General features: G+C 41.1%; 1 protein-coding gene across 1 annotated transcript; it reads left to right on the top strand.

Moving 5' to 3' along the window:
• Positions 1-1179: 1179 nt before the first annotated feature.
• On the top strand, positions 1180-2685 carry LOC145111584 (uncharacterized). Its single transcript, XM_079047853.1, has one exon. The coding sequence runs from the start codon at positions 1180-1182 to the stop codon at positions 2683-2685; it is 1506 nt and encodes a 501-aa protein (XP_078903979.1).
• The last annotated feature ends 22307 nt before the right edge of the window (positions 2686-24992 follow it).

Raw genomic sequence — 24992 nt, 5'->3', positions numbered from 1 at the left:
ATTGTTTCATTCTTAAAGTTATGATTTTTACTTACAGTAATTGGAGTTGGGTTTTCTTATTGTGTGATATTGCAACTAAGATAGTGTATTGTTAATTCACTAGTCATTCTGAATTCAAGTAGTTTAGGAACTAAGATGACCAGTTGAACCCACATACATTATTCCAAATTTGTAGTATTATATATTCAATATTGTAATAGGTAATCGTAAGACACATTATCGCCAAACCACTAGTTGTTCCTAATCCAATTAGACATAGGGAGTAAGACAACTAGTTGGGATAACATATTGTGTGCTCAAAATTATTTGTTGCAAGTTAATCAACCTTAATTATGTATAGGTAATTAAATTGGAATTTAAGGGAAGAAAAACGTGTAAGTCCAACCATCTAAACAACTGAACCGGAAGTATCTTGTTTTTTTTCTCATTGATAGTAGTTTGTTTTAGTAGTTCTTGCATTACCAAGTTTTTACCTTTTTCATCAACTTTTAGTTCAAATAATTTTGTGACAATTGCAAGCATTAGTTTTTCCATTTGACTATTTTAACACAAGGTTTAACCACAAACTCCTCGTGGATTCGACCCTTACTTACCCTAGCTATCTAGTGGTTTTTGAGGTTATTTTTGATTGAGACAACGACCTCGATCGTCCATCACCTCCCAACTTTTCATGGATTGGAGAATGAAGACCCACATAAGCATTTGAAGATGTTCCACACTATTTGCACTAGCATGAATCCACAAGGGTCAACCGATGACCAAATGAAGCTAAGGGCATTCCCCTTTTCATTGGCCGATAGAGCAAAGGATTGGTTATTTTATCTTCCTCCGGGGTCGATCAACTCACGAGCCGACATGGCAAGAGCTTTTCTTGATAAGTTCTATCCCTCTTCAAGAGTCTCAAGTATTAGAAATGAGATTTGTTGAATCCGCCAAGGTCAAAATGAGACTTTTCATGATTATTGGGAGAGGTTCAACAATTTGTGTTATAGTTGCCCACAACACCAAATTTCGGAACAACTCCTCATTCAACACTTCTATGAGAGGTTGTTGCCAATGGAGAGGAGACTAGTTGATGCCTCAAGTGGTGGTGATGTCTTTAGTAAAACCCCACAACAAACAAGACAACTTTTCAACACCATAGCCGCAAATTCTCAACATTTTGGCCCGCGCCAAGATATGAAAAGAGACACACAACACAAAGTCAATGAAGTGGGATCATCGAACCTCGAGTCTCAAATCAAAGATCTAACCTCCGTTGTCCAAAAGCTAGCCATGGGACAAACTCCACAAGTGATGGTTTGTGGAATATGTGCAACAATGGGACATCCTACAGATATGTGCCCCATTCTTCAAGAAGATGCGGAACATGTAAATGCCACGGGAGAATTCCAAAACTACCACAACAAGCCATCCGGTTATCAAAAAGCATATAATTCGAGTTGGAAGCCGAATCCCAACATGAGCTACAACCCAAGACCATTGCCTCAAAATGCATTGGTTAGACCATCCTATCCACCACCACAACCTCACTACCAACATCCACAACCACATTATCAACCCAAACCACACCCTCCATCTCCACATCACCAACAACCTCCTCAATCCCAACCAAGTAGCTCTGAAATGTCTCTCGAAGACATTGTCAAATCCCTAGCCACTAGTACCCAACAATTCCAAAAAGAGACAAGGACTAGTATCTCCAACCTTGAAGCACAAATGGGAGATATAGTCACATCCATAAGCAAGTTGGAGTCCCGTGGTAAACTCCTTTCCCAAACTGAAAAGAACCCAAATGTCAATGTGGTGACTTTGAGAAGTGGTAAACAAACTGGGGAAAGTAGTTCAAAGAAGAAGCCAAGGGATGAAGAGGAAGAAATAGAAGTCATTCCCATTGAAGAATCTATAGTCAAGAATGATGCACAAGCCGGAGCCCCAAAGAAGACAACCCCTCTAGTGACTCCAATAGCCACTCAACCGCCATTCCCCTCCCGACTTGCAACTTCGAAAAAGAAAATGGAGGAGAAAGAGATTTTGGACACCTTCCGAAAGGTGGAAGTAAACATCCCTCTACTTGATGCAATCAAACAAATCCCGAGATATGCAAAGTTTTTGAAAGAACTTTGTACCAACAAGAGGAAGTTGAAGGGAAATGAGAAAATTTCAATGAACGAAAACGCATCCGCGGTTTTACAAAGAAAGCTTCCACCCAAGTGCAAAGATCCGGGAATGTTTACGGTTCCTTGCAAGATAGGAGATGTCACCTTTATTAGTGCCATGCTTGACCTTGGTGCTTCTATTAATGTCATGCCCTATTCGGTGTATGAATCATTGAATGTTGGACCTTTAAGTGAAACCGGTGTCATAATCTCTCTTGCGGATAAATCAAGTGTCTTTCCTAGAGGTGTTTTGGAAGATTTCCAAGTGCAAGTAAACCAATTGGTCTTCCCGGCGGATTTCTATGTGATTGATCTAGATGAACAAGTGTCCTCAAAGTCGGGTATAATTTTACTTGGGAGACCATTCTTGAAGACGGGTAGAAAAAAGATTGATGTGTATGCAGGGAGCTTAACAATGGAGTTTGATGGTGAAACAATTAGTTTTAACATTTATGATGCTATGAGGTATCCTAGTGATGTTTCATCCTTGTGCTTTGTTGATGTTGTTGAACCATTAACCCAATAGTTGTTCGAGTTGTCTAATGGTGACATGTTGGAGATGGTTTTGAGCAAAGGGTTTGATTGTGGAAAATTAGCCAAGAAGTTGAAGCTCTACTCACTAGACCCCGAAGTTGAAAGATTGGTTAACAATTTGGAGATCAAGAAGACCACTCAATTTAGTGTGAAGCAAGTTGAATTACCTCAAACTCACACAAGATTACCACCCTCCCTTGTTCAACCACCAGAATTAGAATTGATGGTCCTTCCTCAACATTTGAAGTATGCGTACTTAGGAAACAACAAGACTCTTCCGGTCATCATTTCAACTCACTTAACCGAATGTGAAGAAGAGCAACTCCTCAAAGTGTTGAAAGAACATAAAGAAGCGATGGGTTGGACGATCGCGGATATCAAAGGATTGAGCCCCTCCACTTGTATGCACAAGATCTTAATGGAGGATGAATGCAAGCCAAGTAGAGACGCGTAAAGAAGGTTGAATCCGCCAATGATGGAAGTGGTCAATAAAGAGATTTTGAAGCTCTTAGATGCGGGAATGATCTATCTGATCTCGGATAGCAAGTGGGTGAGCCCGGTGCAAGTCGTTCCGAAGAAGACGGGGATCACGGTGGTCGAAAACAATAAAGGTATGATGGTCCCCACCCGTGTGCAGAACGGGTGGAGAGTATGTATTGACTACCGCAAACTCAATGCAAGCACAAGAAAAGATCACTTCCCATTACCTTTTATTGACCAAATGTTAGAAAGGTTGGCCGGGAAATCCCATTATTGTTGTCTAGACTTGTACTCCGGTTTTCACCAAATCCCGGTGGCACCGGAAGACCAAGAAAAGACAACATTTACATGTCCATTTGGCACTTTTGCATACCGAAGAATGCCATTCGGACTATGTAACGCCCCAGCCACTTTCCAACGTTGTATGGTTAGTATCTTTTCAGAATATGTTGAAAATATAATTGAAGTTTTCATGGATGATTTTACAGTATATGGAAACTCCTTTCAAGAGTGTTTGACCAATCTCACCAAAATTTTGAAAAGATGTATTGAAACAAATTTGGTTTTAAATTTTGAAAAATGCCATTTTATGGTGAGTCAAGGTCTCATTTTGGGTCATATTGTGTCAAAGAAAGGAATTGAGGTAGATAAGGCCAAAATAGATGTTATTCAAAGCTTACCTTACCCGACTTGTGTTCGGGAAGTTCATTCTTTTTTGGGCCATGCAGGTTTCTACTGACGATTCATCAAGGACTTTTCAAAGATAACAAGACCAATGTGCCAACTCTTGCACAATGATGTTGATTTCGAGTTCAATGAGGCGTGCAAAGAAGCTTTCGACAAGCTCAAAGAGTTGCTTACATCCGCCCCATCATGCAAGCACCAAATTGGGATCTCCCCTTTGAGATCATGTGTGATGCAAGAAACTATGAAATAGGCGTTGTTTTGGGTTAAAAGAATGGACGATCCTCCCATGTGATCTACTATGCATCGAGAACACTAGACAATGCTCAAAGAAACTACTCTACTACGGAGAAGGAATTACTGGCCATAGTGTTCGCCTTGGAGAAATTTAGACAATACCTACTTGGTACCAAGGTCATTGTGTATTCGGATCACGCAGCTCTTAAGTACTTGATGACGAAGAAAGATGCAAAGCCTAGACTCATCTGTTGGATTTTATTGTTACAAGAATTTGATTTGGAAATCCGGGACAAGAGTGGATGTGAGAATCTCGTTGCCGATCACCTAAGCCGGATCACTTCAAATGAAAGTCCTCTCCGTTTGCGGGACGAGTTTCCGGATGAACATCTCTTTTCCCTTACTCAATCTACTCCTTGGTATGCCGATATCGTTAACTTTTTGGTCACGAAAAGGTATCCCGGCACATTCACATGTGCTCAAAGAGACAAGCTCAAAAGCGATGCAAAATACTATGTGTGGGATGAACCTTATTTGTGGAAACATTGTCCCGATCAAATTATTAGGCGATGTGTGCCCCAACAAGAGCATCAATCCATTTTACAATTTTGTCATGAACTTGCTTGTGGGGGACACTTCGGACCTAGCCGGACCTTGAGAAAGGTCCTTGAGTGTGGACTATTTTGGCCAACCATGTCACACGATTGTTACTTGTTTTGCAAAAGTTGTGAATGGTGCCAAAGGACGGGAAACATTTCACATAAAAATCAAGTGCCACAAAATCCAATCCTTGTTTGTGAAGTTTTTGACGTATGGGAGATTGATTTCATGGGCCTATTTCCCGTTTTGTTTGGCAACGTTTACATCTTGCTCGCGGTTGACTATGTTTCTAAGTGGGTTGAAGCTAAAGCTACATGATCGGATGATGCCAAAACGGTTATCGAGTTTTTGAAGTCTAATGTTTTTGTGAGATTTGGTGTGCCTAGAGCCTTGATCAGTGATAGGGGACGCACTATTGCAACAAGATGATGGAGGCTTTATTGAAGAAGTACAACGTGACCCATCGTGTCTCAACCGCCTACCACCCTCAAACGAACGGTCAAGCGGAAGTTTCGAATCGCGAGGTGAAGAGTATTCTTGAGAAAACGGTAAATCCCTCAAGGAAAGATTGGAGTTTAAGGCTTGATGATGCCTTATGGGCCTATTGGACCGCGTACAAGACCCAGATAGGAATGTCTCCATTTAGGTTGGTTTTTGGAAAAACGTTGTCATCTTCCCGTGGAATTGGAACACCGTGCATTTTGGGCGGTCAAGCAATGCAACTTCAATATTGATGAGGCGGGAAGGCATAGGAAGCTTCAACTTCAAGAGTTGGAGGAGTTAAGAAATTACTCCTATGAGAACTCAAGAAGTTACAAGGAGAAGACGAAGCTTTTCCATGACAAGTCCATTACTCGGAAGCATTTCGAGCCGGGACATAGAGTTTTGCTTTACCACTCGAGATTGAAATTATTTCCCGGAAAGTTGAGGTCAAGATGGATGGGTCCATTTGTTGTGCTAAAAGTCTTTGAGCACGAAGCGGTTGAGATCCAGAGTGAAGAAATGGGGCAAATCTTTAAAGTCAATGGGCATCGATTGAAACTTTTCTATGAAGGTTTTAACGCAAATGTCCTAGATGTCATCCAATTGGATGCCCCGGTATACTGAAAATCGAAAGGGAAAAGCACGTCTCGCCAAAGACGTTAAAGAAGGGCATTTTTGGAAAACTTAAAGTTTTCATCTTTTCTAGTTCCGAATAAATGTCGTAGATAGACCATTTTTGCATTTAACATCTCTTCTTCTTCTTTCTTGTGGTAAAAGAATGTTGGATTTGAAGACCCGATGTTCGTATTGGTCAAAGAGCAAAAATTGAGAAAAGTGGCAACAGAATTCACGCGGTCCGCGTGTACTCCAGATCATGTCTGTGTTAATAAAAAAATGGTCCGGGTGTGGTCTCCTCATGTGTCCGCATCCATCATCAGAAAGGAGAAGAGTTTCAGGCCTATTCACGCGGTCCGCGTGTACTCGCAATACCGTCCGCGTGTTTATTAAAACGGACCGTGTGACCTCTTTGAACTTGTCCGCGTGTACATAACGCAAGGCAGAATAGCTTCAGGGTAATACACGCGGACCGCGTGTACTCGCGTCCGCGTCCGCGTGAGTTGTTGACCAACGTTGACCCACTTTTGACCAGGTTTGACCGCAACTTAAACACTCTAACACCCCAGCCGGCCCTTCCTTCCTTCCAACTTCTTCTTATTCCTTTCCCTTAACCTCCATTAGAGCACCTCCTTCTCCACCACTAAAACTCAGTTTCCCGTCAAACCGCCGGTCGGAATTCCGCGAGACCACCGCCATTCTTCACCAATTTCCGAGCTCTACAAACCCCACCAAAACTCCGGCCCGATCTGTGGCTGGAATTCCGGGCGCCACCACCACCATCTCGCCACTTTCCGGGCGTTTTTCGGCCAACTCCGGTCACCTCTCGCGATTCCGACACCACCATTGTGCTCCTCTTGGACAAGGCTACAAACCCCACCAAAAATATCTCTCAAAGCTCGCCGGAAAATTTCGCCGGAAGTTCAAGCCATTGCCGGATTCCTCAGGTTTTCGCGGTAAAGTTCTTCTCACGGGATATTGAACAAAGCTTAAAGCTTGGGGTGGAGAGTTGCAAGATTTTCAAATCCCGAATTTTCGCTCGCAAATTTTGAACTTTCAACAAAAACGGGTACTTTCTTTCCTTTATTTTAATTGATCAATATGCATGTCTCTGAACAACAATTCATATACTATTGCATCAAATGAGTTTAGGAATTATTTCTTGCTTTGATTGTTGAACTGCTTTAGAAGTCCATAGGGAGTCGGTTGGTGATTTGGATTGAAATATCGTTTGTTGAGATTGTGGTTCGTGTAGTGGTTATTTTTCGTGCAGGTAGACCATGTCCACATCTAGGAAGCGCCCGACTACCGCCCGAGGAAAGGCCCCCGCCAGAGCTCAAAACGATGCACCCGACATTCCAAGATTTCGGGATGCCAGGGCGACCGAAAATTACATGAAGTGCTTGCCTAGAAAGGTTGCATCCACCAAATTTGTGTGCAAACCCACGCTTATCTCATTAGGGGTTCTTGAAGGGGTCACCCAATTGTTCCGTAACATTGGGTGGGAATACCTTCTCAATCTCATGGTGCACACTTACGAGCTCCCCACTAGAGAGTTTCTTGCCGATTGCGGGTACGATAGCGAAAAAAGAAAAGCTGCATTCCAACTTCTAGGGGACCGAAGTACATCGATTTTGCAACAATAAATGACATCTTGGGCTTGCCTTCTTCAAACACATCCACAGTTTTCAACGTCTTACCTGCTGAGTTCAATCATGAGACCTTTTGGACGGAAATCACCGGGGGTATCTTTTCATGTGCCGGTCGGGATAAAGCAACCTCCATCATTCACCCGTGCCTCCGCATTGCCCATCACATCTTAGTGTGTACAGTTTTTGCCCGCAAAGAAGCCGGACAGGTCACCAAAAATGAGCTCTTCTTCCTTTGGTGTATGACGCGGCGTGCAAACCCGCCAATCCCGGACTTTGCTTCGTTTTTTTCCACAAATGCGCACTAATGAGAACCAAAACATCCGGTGATATTTGCATTGGGGGATTTGTCACCCTTTTGGCTCGCGGTCTTGACATCGAGCTCCCAGACGAATACCAACCTGTTGACAATAAAAATCTTTTAGATGAGCACGCTCTCATAAAAATGCATCACATCCGTCGTAGGAACAGGAACAGCTTCACATGGTATTGTCCTCAAGAGGTCGGATATCTCATTCTTCCAGACCCTCGAGTCATCAACTTCACCTTCCATGATCGCACTCTGTGGAGACTCGCGAGGACCATCACTCAGTCGGTCAATGAGGATGTGCTCCAGGATCAAGATGATGACACGATGCATGTGGATGACGAGCCCGGCGATGAGCCCACCCATGGTCCACAGCACGCCCAGCCCCAAGCACCTCCCCGATACTACCGGCTTCCCCCCAATTTTGTCGAGCGGTTCGAGGCTCTTTGTGTATCCAACCAAATCATGTCCCAACAAATGCACTATATGTGGGGGTGGCACCAATCCCAAAACCACTTCGAGAACGTCCCACTTCCACCTCCCTATCCATACCCTACCCCCACCCACCCTTATCCCCCTCCACCTTACCCTTACCCATACCCTCCTACCGACCCCCCGGTTTAGGTACTTTCGCCTCGCCCCAAGCATTGAGGACAATGCTTATTTCTAAGCTTGAGGTGGGGTATTCCCTTTTGTTTTTAATTTATCATGCATTTTAATTAGGTTGCATATCATTTTAGTATAAATTGCATTCATTTTTTTATAAACCTCCAAAAAAGATTTTATTTTCTTCTTTTTCACTTTTATTTTTGCATGGCATTTAGCTTAGGGCATTAGCATTCATGCATTTTTGTTGTCTGTTTATTCTCAACTCCCTTGGATGCCATGGAACAGGTTCACAGTTATTGTATCATTATTGGTCCAGGATCTTGTTGCTACCTCACCATCGAACCGGGACCACTAGCTGCAGTTTGGGATTTCATACTTGGGATCAGATGCTGGTAGCTTAAAGGGGTAAGTGATCATGGCCAGGTAGTTTTCATGAACAATTATGCATACAATACTAACAACTGTAGGATATACTATAGCAATGGATGTCTTAGCCTTGTGGTCACTACTGCCGAGAGGATCACACTTGATCATGTTTGAACCGTTAAGATGAAGTACTGGTGCTTGTCCCCGAGTAGAATCCATATCCGGTCTCTTTACATCACCATATCTTTTCGCGATTTTTTTTAGGATTTTAGAGTGTCTTTTAGCCCACATTAGGGCATTTTCTTTATTTTTGAAAAATTGCAAGTTTGAAAAGGAGCTTACATTACATCTTTATGCTCCACACATGGTCATTTTCACACTTAGACCATTCGGATTATATTACTACCCTTCCGGTTCCACTTACACACTTTTGGGAACCAAATTTTGAGTCAAAGGGGTTTTCTAAAAAAAAAAAAACAAAAAGCAAAAAAACAAAAATGGCAGGCAAATTTCCAGCTGCAACAATCTGAGAAGGGTGACCGGTTCAATTATTGAACAAAATTTTCCAACATTTTGTTCACCCGACGTTTGATATTCATTTATATAGGCTTGTTTTATTGTATATAGATCGAGTTGTTTTTTTGCAAATTGGTGATGTTAGGGAGACTGTCGAGTCGGATACTACGGGAGGTTTGGGCCAACACTAAGTGAACCGATTCCTACAACGGTGCCCGAGCGATTAAACCCAGTTACACATGAGAGAAACCGGCAGACGTGAGATCTGAGTGTACACTTAAAGAAGAGCTCCACCCGAGCCCATCCAGCTGCTTTCTCCCTACTACAGATGTTCTTCATTGTATGCATGTTCCATTGAGGCTGCGACTGACCAACCCTCCTTACTCACCTAGAGGAGTTGTCCTGGCTGTGGCTTATGGTCCCATTGTCATCGGATGAAAAAGTTGTGAGATAACAACGAGATCAATTCTGACCATGTTGACTAACGTTGAACAGGTTCCATGGATCTGTCCATTTTTTTTATTTTTAGGGTAGTTCGTCCCAAATTCATTTTAGTCTTATCTTACTTGAGGACAAGTAAGGTTCAAGCTTGGGGAGATTTGATAGCTTCATTTTATTACTTCTTTCCGTAGTTTATTTTTAGTTAAAACCATATCATTTTAGTTAATCTTCACGCATATTTTCTCTTTTTGTTATTTTTCTCCTTTACCGGGTGCTTTCCTGTCTTTTGAGCTTATTTGCAGGAATTATCGAAGACTGTTTGTCATTGGAGGCGTGGAAGGAGTGCGGGACTTATGGAGGCTTGCGGTTTGCTTGTGGATTTGAAGTGGTTCGATTGAGCTTGGTGCTTGCATAAACAAGAAATCAATTTGGACTTAATTTTTGAGCGAGAATGATGATGAGGCGACGCGGAATCGATTTACGGAAGATTGAAGGAGCATTGGATCAATCATTAGAGGCTTTGGAATGACACAAATGGGCTCTAAAGAGTTATGCATGTGGGCTGAAGTGTGAATGAGAAGATTGGGCTAGATTGTATTTTAAATGGCCCAAGTCCCACAATCAGCGAGACCCACACGGTCCGCTTGGACCCATACGCGGTCCGCGTGAATTGTGCTGAGTTGATCCCGAGTTTTGACTTGTTGACTCTAATTGTGGAAGGTTGGTGGGTGGATTTTGGCACCTTTTTGAATCCGGAAACCAGTTCCTTTTTGCTGGAGATTGGAGGTATTGTTGGGGATTATCACTTGAAGAACACACACAATTCTCTCTCAAGAAGGCATTGGAGAAGAAGTTGAAGAATTGAAGATTGGTGTTATTTTCTTTCCATCTTGCAACTAGAACAATGTTTGGTATCACAAAACTTTCTTGTACTTCTCTTATTTTGGCCATGCTTGGCTAAATTTTCATTTGGTTGACTTGGATGTAATTGCTTGAATGTTTTGGTTATTTTGAAGAATTCCATGAACTTGTGTTGACTATCTATGATTATATTTTCTATGAAAACTTCCTTCATGTTTATATATCTCTAGTCATGAATATTGATATGTGAATGTTATTTTTGTTGGTTAAATTCTTGGCTAAGTAATGTGTCTTCAATTTAACAAGCAACAATTAGTTTAAATGTTTGTTTTCATTTCATTTAGACTAAGAAAATATTTTCTCCATAGTGGTAATGAACGCAATAGATTACTCTTTGGATTTGGTGACTCTTAAAACCTAATGCTAATTGATTTTTACAAAATTACATGCTTCATTAGTTTTGTGATTTTGATTTAGGAAATGTGCTATGAGCTTCTCTAGTCATTTTAATACAAAAGAAGAGTTGATGCAAGTTATGCTTATAAATTGCTATAGCCAAGTTAGATTATAAACACAAGTATTGCACTTTGGTATTCTCATGATTATTTAACCAAATGTTCAATTAATGAAAGTCCAAAGTCAACCATCTTTATCTTATTGATTTTACATCAAAATCTTGCTTTTGTTAAATTGTCCATTTAAATCATAGTTTAATTCTAGTTTGTTTCAAGTATTTCAAAACACCAAAACCCCCATTTTTAATTTATTGTCATTTTCCAAGTATTTTTACAAAGAGATTTTTCATAGAGACATTAAATTGAACCAATCTCCGTGGATTCGATCCCTTTACCACTATACACTATTTTAGTGTAAAAGATCTAGAGTTATTAATTTTGTTGGCCTCGACAACCACCAATGAGGCATACTATTATGAGCGGTTGGAGGAAGTGAGGGCAAAGTCGAAAAGGATGTCATTGGTCGCGAGAGGAGAAGATGAGGATGATGGCAAATATCAGATATGGTCTTCTGGCTCGGATGATGAAGAGATGAGAAATCCGACCCACAGAGCCATGTTTGCAAAGTTTGAGGAGGATGAAGAAGAGAAGATTACTGGTCATTGCTTTGTTTCGACATCAGCATATAAAGTACCAATGACTTCGAAGGTACGTTCTCTACTTCAATCCTTTAATATTCCTTCAAATGATTATAGTTCCATGTTAACTGAGTTTGATGATGATCTTACATATGTTAATAATCTAGTGATCTCTGCTAGCAATGAGGCTAAGAAATCTAGTACTCAGTTGCTAGAAACCCAAAGGATGTTGGAGGCGAAGAAGGCTAAAATAGATCATCTAGAGTAGCAAATAACGAATATCATGATCGATAGAGATAGTTTGAATACAGATAACAGGATTTTGTTAAAACAAAGGAATATTTACTATAATTATGCTAAACGACTCTATTGTAAACTGACTGAATTGCATCACTCTAGTGGCATAAGTAAATGTCACACCCCCAAACCAGACGGCGGAAACGTCCGGGGGTGGAGGACTTCATTTGTAGTATCACAACACATGCATCATAGTAATCAAAGTACAAACAACCATTGTATTTAAAAAGTATAAGTATTTACATGTGTTCAATCATTGTATATTGAAACCAAAATAATTATACAAAAGAAGAAGATATAACTCAAAGTAGCTCCATCTTCTCAAAAAGCTCGGGGAGTACCTTTTTTATGTTTCCCTGAGAATACAAGTAATTTGAAAAGGGAGTATCATCATAAAGTTGAGTGAGTGCATAAGTGTTTATGTTTAAAAAGGTGTCTCTGTATCTTGCATATGTAAACTGTTCCAGAAAATCCTATATTTTCTGTTGTATATGAAAAGTAGTTTTATTCCCATAAAATCGTTCTATTTGTAAACCAATGTTCTGTATTTGTAAAACTTGTAACTGAGAGTGTGCCTGGCTTCACCAGCTGTTATTGAAAACTGTATTGAACCATTGTAGTTTGTATTCTGTAAACTGGTACTTTGAAGGTTTTCTTAACTTCTCTGTCTAAAATCTTTGAAGTTTGTATCGGGATACGGCTTTGTTTGGTTTTCTTAACTTCTCTGTCTAAAATCTCTACGGGTTCTTCCACAAAGTTGAGACTCTCGTTTAACTCGATTTCCTCGAGTGGGATCACAAGAGTCTCGTCGGATCGACACTTTTTCAAGTTTGAAACATGGAAGGTAGGATGAATGTTACTTAGTTCTTGGGGTAGTCGAAGTTTGTAAGCTACAGGACTGATTCTAGCAAGAATTTCGAATGGTCCTATGTACCGTGGATTCAATTTTTCATGCTTTCCAAAGCGTATCACACCCTTCTAGGGTGAGACCTTTAACAAGACGTGGTCACCAACCTGGAATTCCAAGGGTTTTCTCCTTTTGTCAGCGTAGCTTTTCTGTCTATCTCTGGAAGCTTTAAGTCGCTCCCGAATTTTTACGATTTTCTCGGTGGTTTATCGAATAATTTCCGGACCAGTGAGAGCACTGTCAGGAGTTTGACCTCTAGCTAGCTGCGTGTCACCCACTTCAGCCCAACACAGAGGGGATATGCACTTGCGGCCATAGAGGGCTTCGAATGGAGCAGCCTTTATGCTAGTGTGATAACTGTTCTTATAAGAGAATTCAACAAGGGGTAAATGAATATCCCATGCCTTCCCAAAGTCTATCACGCAAGCTCGCAACATGTCTTCTAATGTTTGAATCTTCCTCTCACTTTGTCCGTCGGTTTGTGGATGGTAGGCTGTACTCATGTCCAGCCTAGTTCCCAAAGAGTTTTGTAAAGACTGCCAAAAACGAGAGGTGAATCTACTATCTCGGTCTGAAATAATAGATATTGGCACACCATGCAATCTAACAATATCCCTAAGGTAAGTTCTGGTTAGTTTCTCCATCTTGTCGGTCTCTTTGATTGGTAAGAAGTGTGCGGATTTGGTTAATCTATCGACGATTACCCAAATAGTATCATAACCACCCGAAGTCTTGGGTAATTTGGTTATGAAATCCATTGTAATCCGCTCCCACTTCCATTCAGGGATTTCAGGTTGTTGTAATAAACCTGAAGGTTTCTGGTACTCTACCTTGACTTTGAAACAAGTAAGGCACTTGCCTACAAAGGTAGCGATTCCGGCCTTCATGTTAGGCCACCAGTATAGTTTCTTAAGGTCCAGATACATCTTGTCTGAACCTGGATGAATGGAGTATCGGGTTTTGTGTGCTTCATTCATAACGACGTCTCTATAACCACCGAACTTTGGTGTCCAGATCCGGTTCATGAAATAATAGAATCCATCATCCCTGACTTCGAAGTTCTTATCCATTCCTCTCAGAGTTTCACCTGCCACGTTTTCGGGTTTCAAGGCTTCAAGTTGAGCTTCTTGGATCTGTGTGGACAGATGTGAATGGATTGTCATGGTCAACGACTTTACTCGGCGTCCCGAGTATTCTTTTCTGCTAAGGGCGTCAGCTACTACGTTAGCTTTACCAGGGTGATAAAGGATCTCACAATCGTAGCCGTTCAGTAGCTCCACCCACCGTCGTTGTCTCATGTTAAGCTCTTTCTGATCGAAGATATGCTGGAGACTTTTATGGTCCATGAATACTGTGCATTTCGTGCCATATAAGTAATGTCTCCAGATGTTCAGAGCAAACACCACTGCTCCTAGTTCAAGTTCATGTGTTGTATAGTTGACCTCATGCGTCTTAAGCTGTCTTGAGGCGTAGGATATAACCTTTCCTCTTTGCATAAGAACATATCCAAGGCCTTGATTAGAAGCATCAGAGTACACTACGAAATCCTCTGTCCCTTCAGGAAGAGATAGGATCGGTGCACTGCACAAAGCTCATTTCAGCGTTTGGAACGCTGTTTCTTGCTTTTCTCCCCAGCTAAAGGTTACACCCTTTTGCGTCAGGGTGGTAAGAGGCTTATCTATTCGAGAGAAATTTTGGATGAATCTGCGATAGTAGCCAGCAAGACCTAAGAATTGACGGATTTCTGTAGGTGTTTTGGGTGCTGACCAGTTTTCAATTGCCTTTATTTTGGAAGGGTCCACGTGTATTCCTTCTGAACTGACCACGTGACCTAGGAATTCAACCTTCCTAATCCAAAACTCGCACTTTGAAAACTTCGCATAGAGTTTTTCTGTTCTAAGGGTTTGTAATATTTGACGAAGATGTTGGCCATGTTCCTCTTTGCTTTTTGAGTAGATAAGGATGTCATTAATGAAGACTATGACGAATTTGTCCAGGAATGGACGACACACTCTGTTCATTAGGTCCATGAACACAGCAGGTGCATTCGTCAATCCGAATGGAATCACTATAAACTCGTAATGACCATAACGAGTTCTAAACGCGCTCTTGGGAACATCTTCCTCCAAAATCCGTAACTGGTGATACCCGGATCTTAAGTCTATTTTCGATAAGTAGTTCGCACCTTGAAGTTGGTCGAACAGATCGTCAATGCGAGGTAGAGGATATCGATTCTTGATGGTAAGTTTATTCAGCTCGCGGTAGTCTATGCACATGCGGAATGATCCATCCTTCTTCTTTACGAACAAAACCGGTGCTCCCGAAGGTGAGAAGCTTGGTCTTATGAAACCTTTGCTAAGGAGTTCGTTATGCTGGCTGGATAATTCTTGCATTTCAGAAGGTGCAAGACGATAGGGGGATTTGGCTACAGGGGTAGCTCCAGGGATTAAGTCGATTCAGAATTCGACTTGACGTTCGGGAGGTACTCCTGGAAGATCATCGGGAAAAATATCAGGAAAGTTGCAGACCTCAGGAATGCTCGCGATATCTTTAACTTCTTGCTTTTTGTCTACCACGTGAGCTAAGAAAGCACAGTACTCTTTGCGAAGGTACTTCTGTGCCTTGATGCAAGAAATGATCCGAAGGTTTGTTCGGGGTTTGTCGCCATAGATAATAAGAGTTTCATTAGTTGGTAAGTTTAAACGAATAGCTCTTTCATAGCATAGGATGTCAGCATGGTTGGGGCACAACCAATCCATACCTATTATGATGTCAAAACTTTTGAAAGAGACCGACATAAGGTGTATTGGGAAAGACAAGTGATTTAAGGTAAGGATACATCCTATGTATATATCGTTGGTGGATTCGGATTTCCCGTTAGCCATTTCTACTGTGAAAGTTTCATTTAGTGGTTGGGAGTTTTGATTTAGTAGATGTTTAAAGTTATGGCTCACGAAACTCCTCTCAGCACCACAATCAAATAGAATGCATGCATAAGTATTGTTGAGAAGGAACGTACCCGTGACCACTGCAGGGTCTGCCACCGCTTCTTCGTGACCCAGTGCTAGAATCCTCCCAACTCCACCGACATTTCCAGCTTTTGGACAATCTTTCTTGAAATGCCCCACATCACCGCATTGGTAGCATGCTCGGCCTACTCCAGCGGCAGGTACCTGGTTAAGTGGTTGAGGTGGTATTCTACAGAATCGGGCAGTATGCCCTTTCCTGTTGCAGTTACGGAACTGCATTTCTTGGCAATTTCCGTTGTGGTGAAAATTGCACTTGTTTCATTTAGGGAGGTTACCAGCGTAGGGCTTTGTTGGTGCAAGGTTACTAGGGATAGCAACAGGTATAGTGGTAGGTATGGTAGCACGTACAGTAGCGGCATGGACTGCACTACTTGTTGCTTCTTTGAAGGTTCCAGAGGAGATTTGCCCTTCCTCTTGTTCCAACCCTTCTTCTTGCTGTTGTTTTTGTTCTCCTTAGGTTGTTCTGGAGCAGAAACCACAAAATTTTGACGATTTCCGTGGTCGATAAGAGATTGTGCCAGCTCTTTGGCACTGTCGAAAGTAACAGGCCTTGAAGCTAAAACACTTGACAGAATTTGGGGCGACAGTCCCCAAATATATATCTCAATCTTTTTGCTCTCCAGAGCAACCATATCCGGGCACAAAATGGCCAGATCACAGAACCTACTGGTATAGGTTGATATGTCAGAACCAACCATTGAAAGACCCCAGAGTTCTTGCTCCAGTTTCTGTATTTCCCCTCGCGGACAGTATTCCCGCATTAACATGGCTTTTAAGTTCTCCCAGCTGATCGAGTTAGCCACTACCAGAGTAAGTGACTTAATGTGGCCATTCCACCTTATTAGGGCCCTATCTGAAAAAGTACATGCATCAAATTTAACTTTGCTACCCTCCGTACAGGAGCAAATTTCGAAAATTGCTTATGTCTTCTCTATCCACTGCCTTAGTGCCATAACCCCCCAGTCCCGTTAAAGGTCCTGGGTTTGGCATTAGAAAAATCCTTATAAGTGCACTCTCGCGAATGCCCATGACTTTCGCCATGGTTGGAAGGATGTGCACCAACTCCCGACCCACTAGCACCAGGAGTATGGATATGAGACATGGCAGCAGCTACAGCTGTCGTGACCGTCGCTTGGAACATAGTGGGGTCGAATTGAGGAGGTGGTGGTGGGGGTGGCGTCGGTGCTTCATTGACATTGATATGTCTTGGATTTCTACGAGGAGGCATCTTTTTCTATAAAAGTCAATAGATAAAAAGATAGTGAGATATCAAGAATGAATATGAATTTGATATCTCTGAACTAAACACTTAATTCAACATGAATCTTGTAAAGAATTGGAAATAAAAATCCACTGCAAGTACAACTTGCAACAGGATAATATGAAATTCAGTGGTTATTTTTCAAAGAGTATGAAAGTACATGTCGACTATATTGGTATATTAAGTATATGTAATCTGGAACACTTGACCTAAAAGCAGGTCTATAATATACCACAATACTGAGGAAGTGTCGACATCAAACCGACCTACCGAAAATAAAATTTTTGCGGTCGTATGAAAAAATAACACTAGAACATATCTGTAAACCAAAACTTTGGAATAGAATGTTTATGAGAATTGTAATAACTCTTTTTGAAGTACAGTGCTTATTGTTTTATTGATACCCGATTTTTTACATATCATGAAAAGTAGTCTATACATTCAGTATCTCAAACTAGAAAGTTGAAGTAGTGTAAACACTACTTGCGGCGGTTGCTACGACGATTTCTGGGTCCTGCTTCATCCTGCGTCTTCCAGCGCCTTTCTTGGGCAGCTTGATGCTCTTGCAACTCCCTTATCTCTGATTGAGCAGCATAGACTTGCCTCTGAAGGGCTGTATGGTGCTGGGTGTCATCTTGCATTTCATCAAGACGAAGGATATCTGTAGTGTTCTCCTGCACAACCGTATTCACTTCTAGGATTCGATTGATCGACATCCTTGATTGATCGAATTGTCGGGCTATTCGGTTTACTTTAACTGGTAGAGCTCTATCGGCTGTTCCTCCTCTAGAGACATTATAGAAACCTCGTGCCATTCCGTAGGGAGGGCGTTGGCCGTCTTGCTAACTCCAATGGTTTATGTATTGGCCCCACTCAAGTATGGGTTCGGCTTCATCTTGTCTCAGGGGACGCTCCCCAGGGTTGTAGACTTGTGGCTCTGTATCCGTACCACTTGATTCGTTGTCCTCAAAGGGGTTTTCATCCGAGTCTGAGATCCAGCCTACATTTTGTGGATTGTAGGGGTCCCCCGGTAAATTGTGTTCAGCCATAGGTTCTGTATTAGAAGTAAGGTTAGTAAAATACTCTCCGTAGTATTTCAATCTTTCTATTCTGTTCTATAGTTCTTCTGAATATATAGGGTAAGTTTTACGACATGTCGCAACACTACTATCACTCCCAAGCACATGTTGGTCATATCTCAAATCAATATAGTTGATCCGGCTATATTAATTCCAGATATGATTACATAACTGCCCAGGTTTGACTATAGTGTTCAACATCCAAATACTTTTAAGTTCTTATGATTATGGTACTGTACTTATAGGTATGCGTGTTAGTATACTTCTTGTAAAAATACTTAAATTTTTAAAAGTATACTTGTAGTCAGAGCTCCTAGCCCCGATGTATTTATAGTTTGTATATCTTTTATGGATTGATATACTGAGTTCACTATAAACAATGCTCTGATACCAATCTGTCACACCCCCAAACCAGACGGCGGAAACGTCCGGGGGTGGAGGACTTCATTTGTAGTATCACAACACATGCATCATAGTAATCAAAGTACAAACAACCATTGTATTTAAAAAGTATAAGTATTTACATGTGTTCAATCATTGTATATTGAAACCAAAATAGTTATACAAAAGAAGAAGATATGACTCAAAGTAGCTCCATCTTCTCAAAAAGCTCGAGGAGTACCTGTTTATTGTTTCCCTGAGAATACAAGTAATTTGAAAAGGGAGTATCAACATAAAGTTGAGTGAGTGCATAAGTGTTTATGTTTAAAAAGGTGTCTCTGTATCTTGCATATGTAAACTGTTCCAAAAAATCCTATATTTTCTGTTGTATATGAAAAGTAGTTTTATTCCCATAAAACCCTACTATTTGTAAACCAATGTTCTGTATTTGTAAAACTTGTAACTGAGAGTGTGCCTGGCTTCACCAGCTGTTATTGAAAATTGTATTGAACCATTGTAGTTTATATTCTGTAAACTGCTACTTTGAAGGTGCACTTACGTTTAGTTGATTATACATTAATGTATTGTTAATATCTTTTTAATGAGTTATTATAACCATACTATGATTGGATGGCCTGAAACAAACGCTTTGTAGGCGTTTAAACTGTTGATAACAATTATCACTCATTGGCGTGTATGCCTGACTGTAGCTAGCAGCCTGAGTGTGGGGTTGTCAATCCCAACATAGATCTACACACAACTTGTTTCGATCCCCTGGCTGGAGATTCTGGTTATAATGTCAGGACTTTACCTTGGTTGTCTAAATGAATTAAACAACCTGAATGACTCATAAAAAGCATATAAACGTTACATGTATATTATTTATGAAAACTCAATCATTCTGAAATAAATGATTGACAGTATGTTCTTGAATTAGTATTCCGAACATGCATTTGACAATTCAAAACCTTTGATTTGTTTTGAATCAAAACCCTTGTTTCTTGTAAAACAGTATATTCCTGTATACTTGAATCATGAGTTATTGTTCTATGTATCATAAATTATACCTATTATAATTTATATGTACTTTCTGAATCGGTATTTAACTATTTTTTGCATGTAACCCCTTGCTCAACATGTTACAAAGGTATTTAAATTGATGAAATAACTTTTATATTTATATACATATACAATTCTATATATAAGTAAAATTTAAATGACACTCGGACAAATAACCGGTACTATAAGCCCAAATCCAAACAAGGAAAAGGACCCAGAATGAGTTATCAGTCCTAAGCCTTTTAAATCTTATATATATATATATATATATATATATATATATATATATATATATATATATATATATATACAAATATGAATTTTGGGGAAAAATATAAGTTTATAAAAGAGTTTAATGTTTTGAGTATTTTTTTGATGATTTAATGTCGTTTTATCATGATTTGAAATCATGATTTTATAACACAAAGTTCTTGTGTTATGCTTGTATCCCCCCCCCCCCTTAAAACAGTAGAAATTATGAAAATACGGGGGTATGAACTCACTTGATAGGTGGTGATTCGGACAGCGTTTCGTTTCCCGGAAAGGAGTTTATTTGACGAAAAACCGGCTTAAATCGAGCAGAGTTTTGACTGGAGAGAGGTTAACTTCTCAGGAATCTCGGGGTTTCGGGGCTTGCTTAGGGTTTTAGACTTGATACCGGGGCTTTAGGGGTTGTATATAAGTTTTTCGAAGTGAAAAATATGAAAGTGTGTGAAATTTGGGGTGAAAAGTGTAAAATTCTCGGAAGCCCTTGCATGCCTTATATAGGCCGAAGCCTCGGATCCGAAGCAAAGGGAGGCTTCCGTGTGTCAGACAGGTAGCGAAGGAAGGGGGCTCGCTTCGGACAGGTGGCGAGGTGTGTCAGATGGCCATTGGACCGGACTTCGGTCGAATCAGAAGAAGGCACGGTGCGAGGGGGGTGTCCGAGGGGTGTCTCATGCGAGGGTGTCGGCTGCTTACTGGACCTCGGCTGCGGTCCAATCAGAACGCGACACGGTGAACTGCGGTCCAATCAGAAGGTGACACGTGGAGGTCTCGCATGCGAGGTGACGTGGCCGAAGGTCAGCCTTGCGAAATTGCCCGGTTTTCAATATTTCTTGATTTTTGTGCTAAAAACTTGCGAAAATCATAACTTTCGCATACGAGCTCCGTTTTCCACGTTCTTTATATGCACGCGTAGCTAAAATTATACTCTATGACTTTCGTTTAGACTTCGTCGGCTGATTTTGTCTTTATTTTTAATATTATTATTTTTAACAGACCGGGACAGGAAATCCATTAAAAATTCATAACTTCTTCATCCGACGTCTGTTTTTGTCTGTCTTTTTACCGTTGTACTACTATTGACGAGACCTTCAATTCTAGTTTAGGTTGTGTCGGCTAAAAATCACTCGATCATTATTTCGAGTTTTTAGCAGTACACTGTTATACTAAAACTTAGAAAAATCATAACTTCCTCATACGAAGTCAGATTTTGTCGTTATTTTTATGGAAGTTCTCGGCTTAACATAAACTACAACTTTCATTTAGATTGTTAAGGCTAAAAAGCCTTTTATTGAAAATTCAGTTTTTACACTGAACAGTGTTTTGCCGGTTTTGTCGCGGATCTTCGATTGGTCATAACTTCTTCGTTATAACTCGGAGGTTAGTGTTCTTTATGTTTTTGGAAACCTTGTTACAATCTCTACCACTTGGTTCATCTCAATCAAGATTGTTTAATAATTTATTTTTGAGGGTCAATTATGTAAATATACACAGTATGCTAAAATTTCTCTTTATTATTTTAAAAAGAACTACAAATTGACCTACATTATTACATAGGTTTGAAATAACGGTTTGTTACATTATCCCCCCGTTAGAGAGAATTTCGTCCCGAAATTAGCATTACAGATAGACTAGGGAAAAAGATGTGGATATTTCTGTTTCATTTGATCCTCCCGCTCCTAAGTGAATTCAGGTCCCCGTTTTGCATTCCAGCGAACCTTCACTATCGGGATACGACTTTGTTTGGTTTTCTTAACTTCTCTGTCTAAAATCTTTATGGGTTCTTCCACAAAGTTGAGACTCTCGTTTAACTCGATTTCCTCGAGTGGGATCACAAGAGTCTCGTCGGATCGACACTTTTTCAAGTTTGAAACGTGGAAGGTAGGATGAATGTTACTTAGTTCTTGGGGTAGTCGAAGTTTGTAAGCTACAGGACCGATTCTAGCAAGAATTTCGAATGGTCCTATGTACCTTGGATTCAATTTGTCACGCTTTCCAAAGCGTATCACGCCCTTCTAGGGTGAGACCTTTAACAAGACGTGGTCACCAACCTGGAATTCCAAGGGTTTTCTCCTTTTGTCAGCGTAGCTTTTCTGTCTATCCCTGGAAGCTTTAAGTCGCTCCCGAATTTTTACGATTTTCTCGGTGGTTTCTCGAATAATTTCCGGACCAGTGAGAGCACTGTCAGGAGTTTGACCTCTAGCTAGCTGCGTGTCACCCACTTCAGCCCAACACAGAGGGGATCTGCACTTGCGGCCATAGAGGGTTTCGAATGGAGCAGCCTTTATGCTAGTGTGATAACTGTTCTTATAAGAGAATTCAACAAGGGGTAAATGAATATCCCATGCCTTCCCAAAGTCTATCACGCAAGCTCGCAACTTGTCTTCTAATGTTTGAATCGTCCTCTCACTTTGTCCGTCGGTTTGTGGATGGTAGGCTGTACTCATGTCCAGCCTAGTTCCCAAAGAGTTTTGTAAAGACTGCCAAAAACGAGAGGTGAATCTACTATCTCGGTCTGAAATAATAGATATTGGCACACCATGCAATCTAACAATATCCCTAAGGTAAGTTCTGGTTAGTTTCTCCATCTTGTCGGTCTCTTTGATTGGTAAGAAGTGTGTGGATTTTGTTAATCTATCGACGATTACCCAAATAGTATCATAACCACCCGAAGTCTTGGGTAATTTGGTTATGAAATCCATTGTAATCCGCTCCCACTTCCATTTAGGGATTTCAGGTTGTTATAATAAACCTGAAGGTTTCTGGTAGTCTACCTTGACTTTGGCACAAGTAAGGCACTTGCCTACAAAGGTAGCGATTTCGGCCTTCATGTTAGGCCACCAGTATATTTTCTTAAGGTCCAGATACGTCTTGTCTGAACCTGAATGAATGGAGTATCGGGTATTGTGTGCTTCATTCATAACCACGTCTCTGTAACCACCGAACTTTGGTGTCCAGATCCGGTTCATGAAATAATAGACTCCATCATCCCTGACTTCGAAGTTCTTATCCATTCCTCTCAGAGTTTCACCTGCCGCGTTTTCGGGTTTCAAGGCTTCAAGTTGAGCTACTTGGATCTGTGTGGAAAGATGTGAATGGATTGTCATGGTCAACGACTTTACTCGGCGTCCCGAGTATTCTTTTCTGCTAAGGGCGTCAGCTACTACGTTAGCTTTACCAGGGTGATAAAGGATCTCACAATCGTAGCCGTTCAGTAGCTCCACCCACCGTCGTTGTCTCATGTTAAGCTCTTTCTGATCGAAGATATGCTGGAGACTTTTATGGTCCATGAATACTGTGCATTTCGTGCCATATAAGTAATGTCTCCAGATGTTCAGAGCAAACACCACTGCTCCTAGTTCAAGTTCATGTGTTGTATAGTTGACCTCATGCGTCTTAAGCTGTCTTGAGGCGTAGGATATAACCTTTCCTCTTTGCATAAGAACATATCCAAGGCCTTGATTAGAAGCATCAGAGTACACTACGAAATCCTCTGTCCCTTCAGGAAGAGATAGGATCGGTGCACTGCACAAAGCTCATTTCAGCGTTTGGAACGCTGTTTCTTGCTTTTCTCCCCAGCTAAAGGTTACACCCTTTTGCGTCAGGGTGGTAAGAGGCTTATCTATTCGAGAGAAATTTTGGATGAATCTGCGATAGTAGCCAGCAAGACCTAAGAATTGACGGATTTCTGTAGGTGTTTTGGGTGCTGACCAGTTTTCAATTGCCTTTATTTTGGAAGGGTCCACGTGTATTCCTTCTGAACTGACCACGTGACCTAGGAATTCAACCTTCCTAATCCAAAACTCGCACTTTGAAAACTTCGCATAGAGTTTTTCTGTTCTAAGGGTTTGTAATATTTGACGAAGATGTTGGCCATGTTCCTCTTTGCTTTTTGAGTAGATAAGGATGTCATTAATGAAGACTATGACGAATTTGTCCAGGAATGGACGACACACTCTGTTCATTAGGTCCATGAACACAGCAGGTGCATTCGTCAATCCGAATGGAATCACTATAAACTCGTAATGACCATAACGAGTTCTAAACGCGCTCTTGGGAACATCTTCCTCCAAAATCCGTAACTGGTGATACCCGGATCTTAAGTCTATTTTCGATAAGTAGTTCGCACCTTGAAGTTGGTCGAACAGATCGTCAATGCGAGGTAGAGGATATCGATTCTTGATGGTAAGTTTATTCAGCTCGCGGTAGTCTATGCACATGCGGAATGATCCATCCTTCTTCTTTACGAACAAAACCGGTGCTCCCGAAGGTGAGAAGCTTGGTCTTATGAAACCTTTGCTAAGGAGTTCGTTAAGTTGGCTGGATAATTCTTGCATTTCAGAAGGTGCAAGACGATAGGGGGATTTGGCTACAGGGGTAGCTCCAGGGATTAAGTCGATTCAGAATTCGACTTGACGTTCGGGAGGTAATCCTGGAAGATCATCGGGAAAAATATCGGGAAAGTTGCAGACCTCAGGAATGCTCGCGATATCTTTAACTTCTTGCTTTTTGTCTACCACGTGAGCTAAGAAAGCACAGTACTCTTTGCGAAGGTACTTCTGTGCCTTGATGCAAGAAATGATCCGAAGGTTTGTTCCGGGTTTGTCGCCATAGATAATAAGAGTTTCATTAGTTGGTAAGTTTAAACGAATAGCTCTTTCATAGCATAGGATGTCAGCATGGTTGGGGCACAACCAATCCATACCTATTATGATGTCAAAAATTTTGATAGAGACCGGCATAAGGTCTATTGGGAAAGACAAGTCATTTAAGGTAAGGATACATCCTATGTATATATCGTTGGTGGATTCGGATTTCCCGTTAGCCATTTCTACTGTGAAAGTTTCATTTAGTGGTTGTGAGTTTTGATTTAGTAGATGTTTAAAGTTATGGCTCACGAAGCTCCTCTCTGCACCACAATCAAATAGAATGCATGCATAAGTATTGTTGACAAGGAACGTACCCGTGACCACTGCAGGGTCTGCCACCGCTTCTTCGTGACCCAGTGCTAGAATCCTCCCAACTCCACCGGTATTTCCAGCTTTTGGACAATCTTTCTTGAAATGCCCCACATCACTGCA

Source organism: Lactuca virosa, chromosome 5 (assembly GCF_052849685.1).
Source record: "Lactuca virosa cultivar CGN04683 chromosome 5, Lactuca_virosa_CGN04683_v6, whole genome shotgun sequence".
Lineage (NCBI taxonomy): Eukaryota > Viridiplantae > Streptophyta > Magnoliopsida > Asterales > Asteraceae > Lactuca > Lactuca virosa.
Note: the sequence above shows the minus strand (reverse complement) of the source record. Positions and strands in the feature narration are given on the sequence as shown.

Bases quoted from the DNA above. Each gene is read 5' to 3' on its own strand.
- LOC145111584 (XM_079047853.1), top strand. From the start codon at position 1,180: ATGAAAAGAGACACACAACACAAAGTCAATGAAGTGGGATCATCGAAC.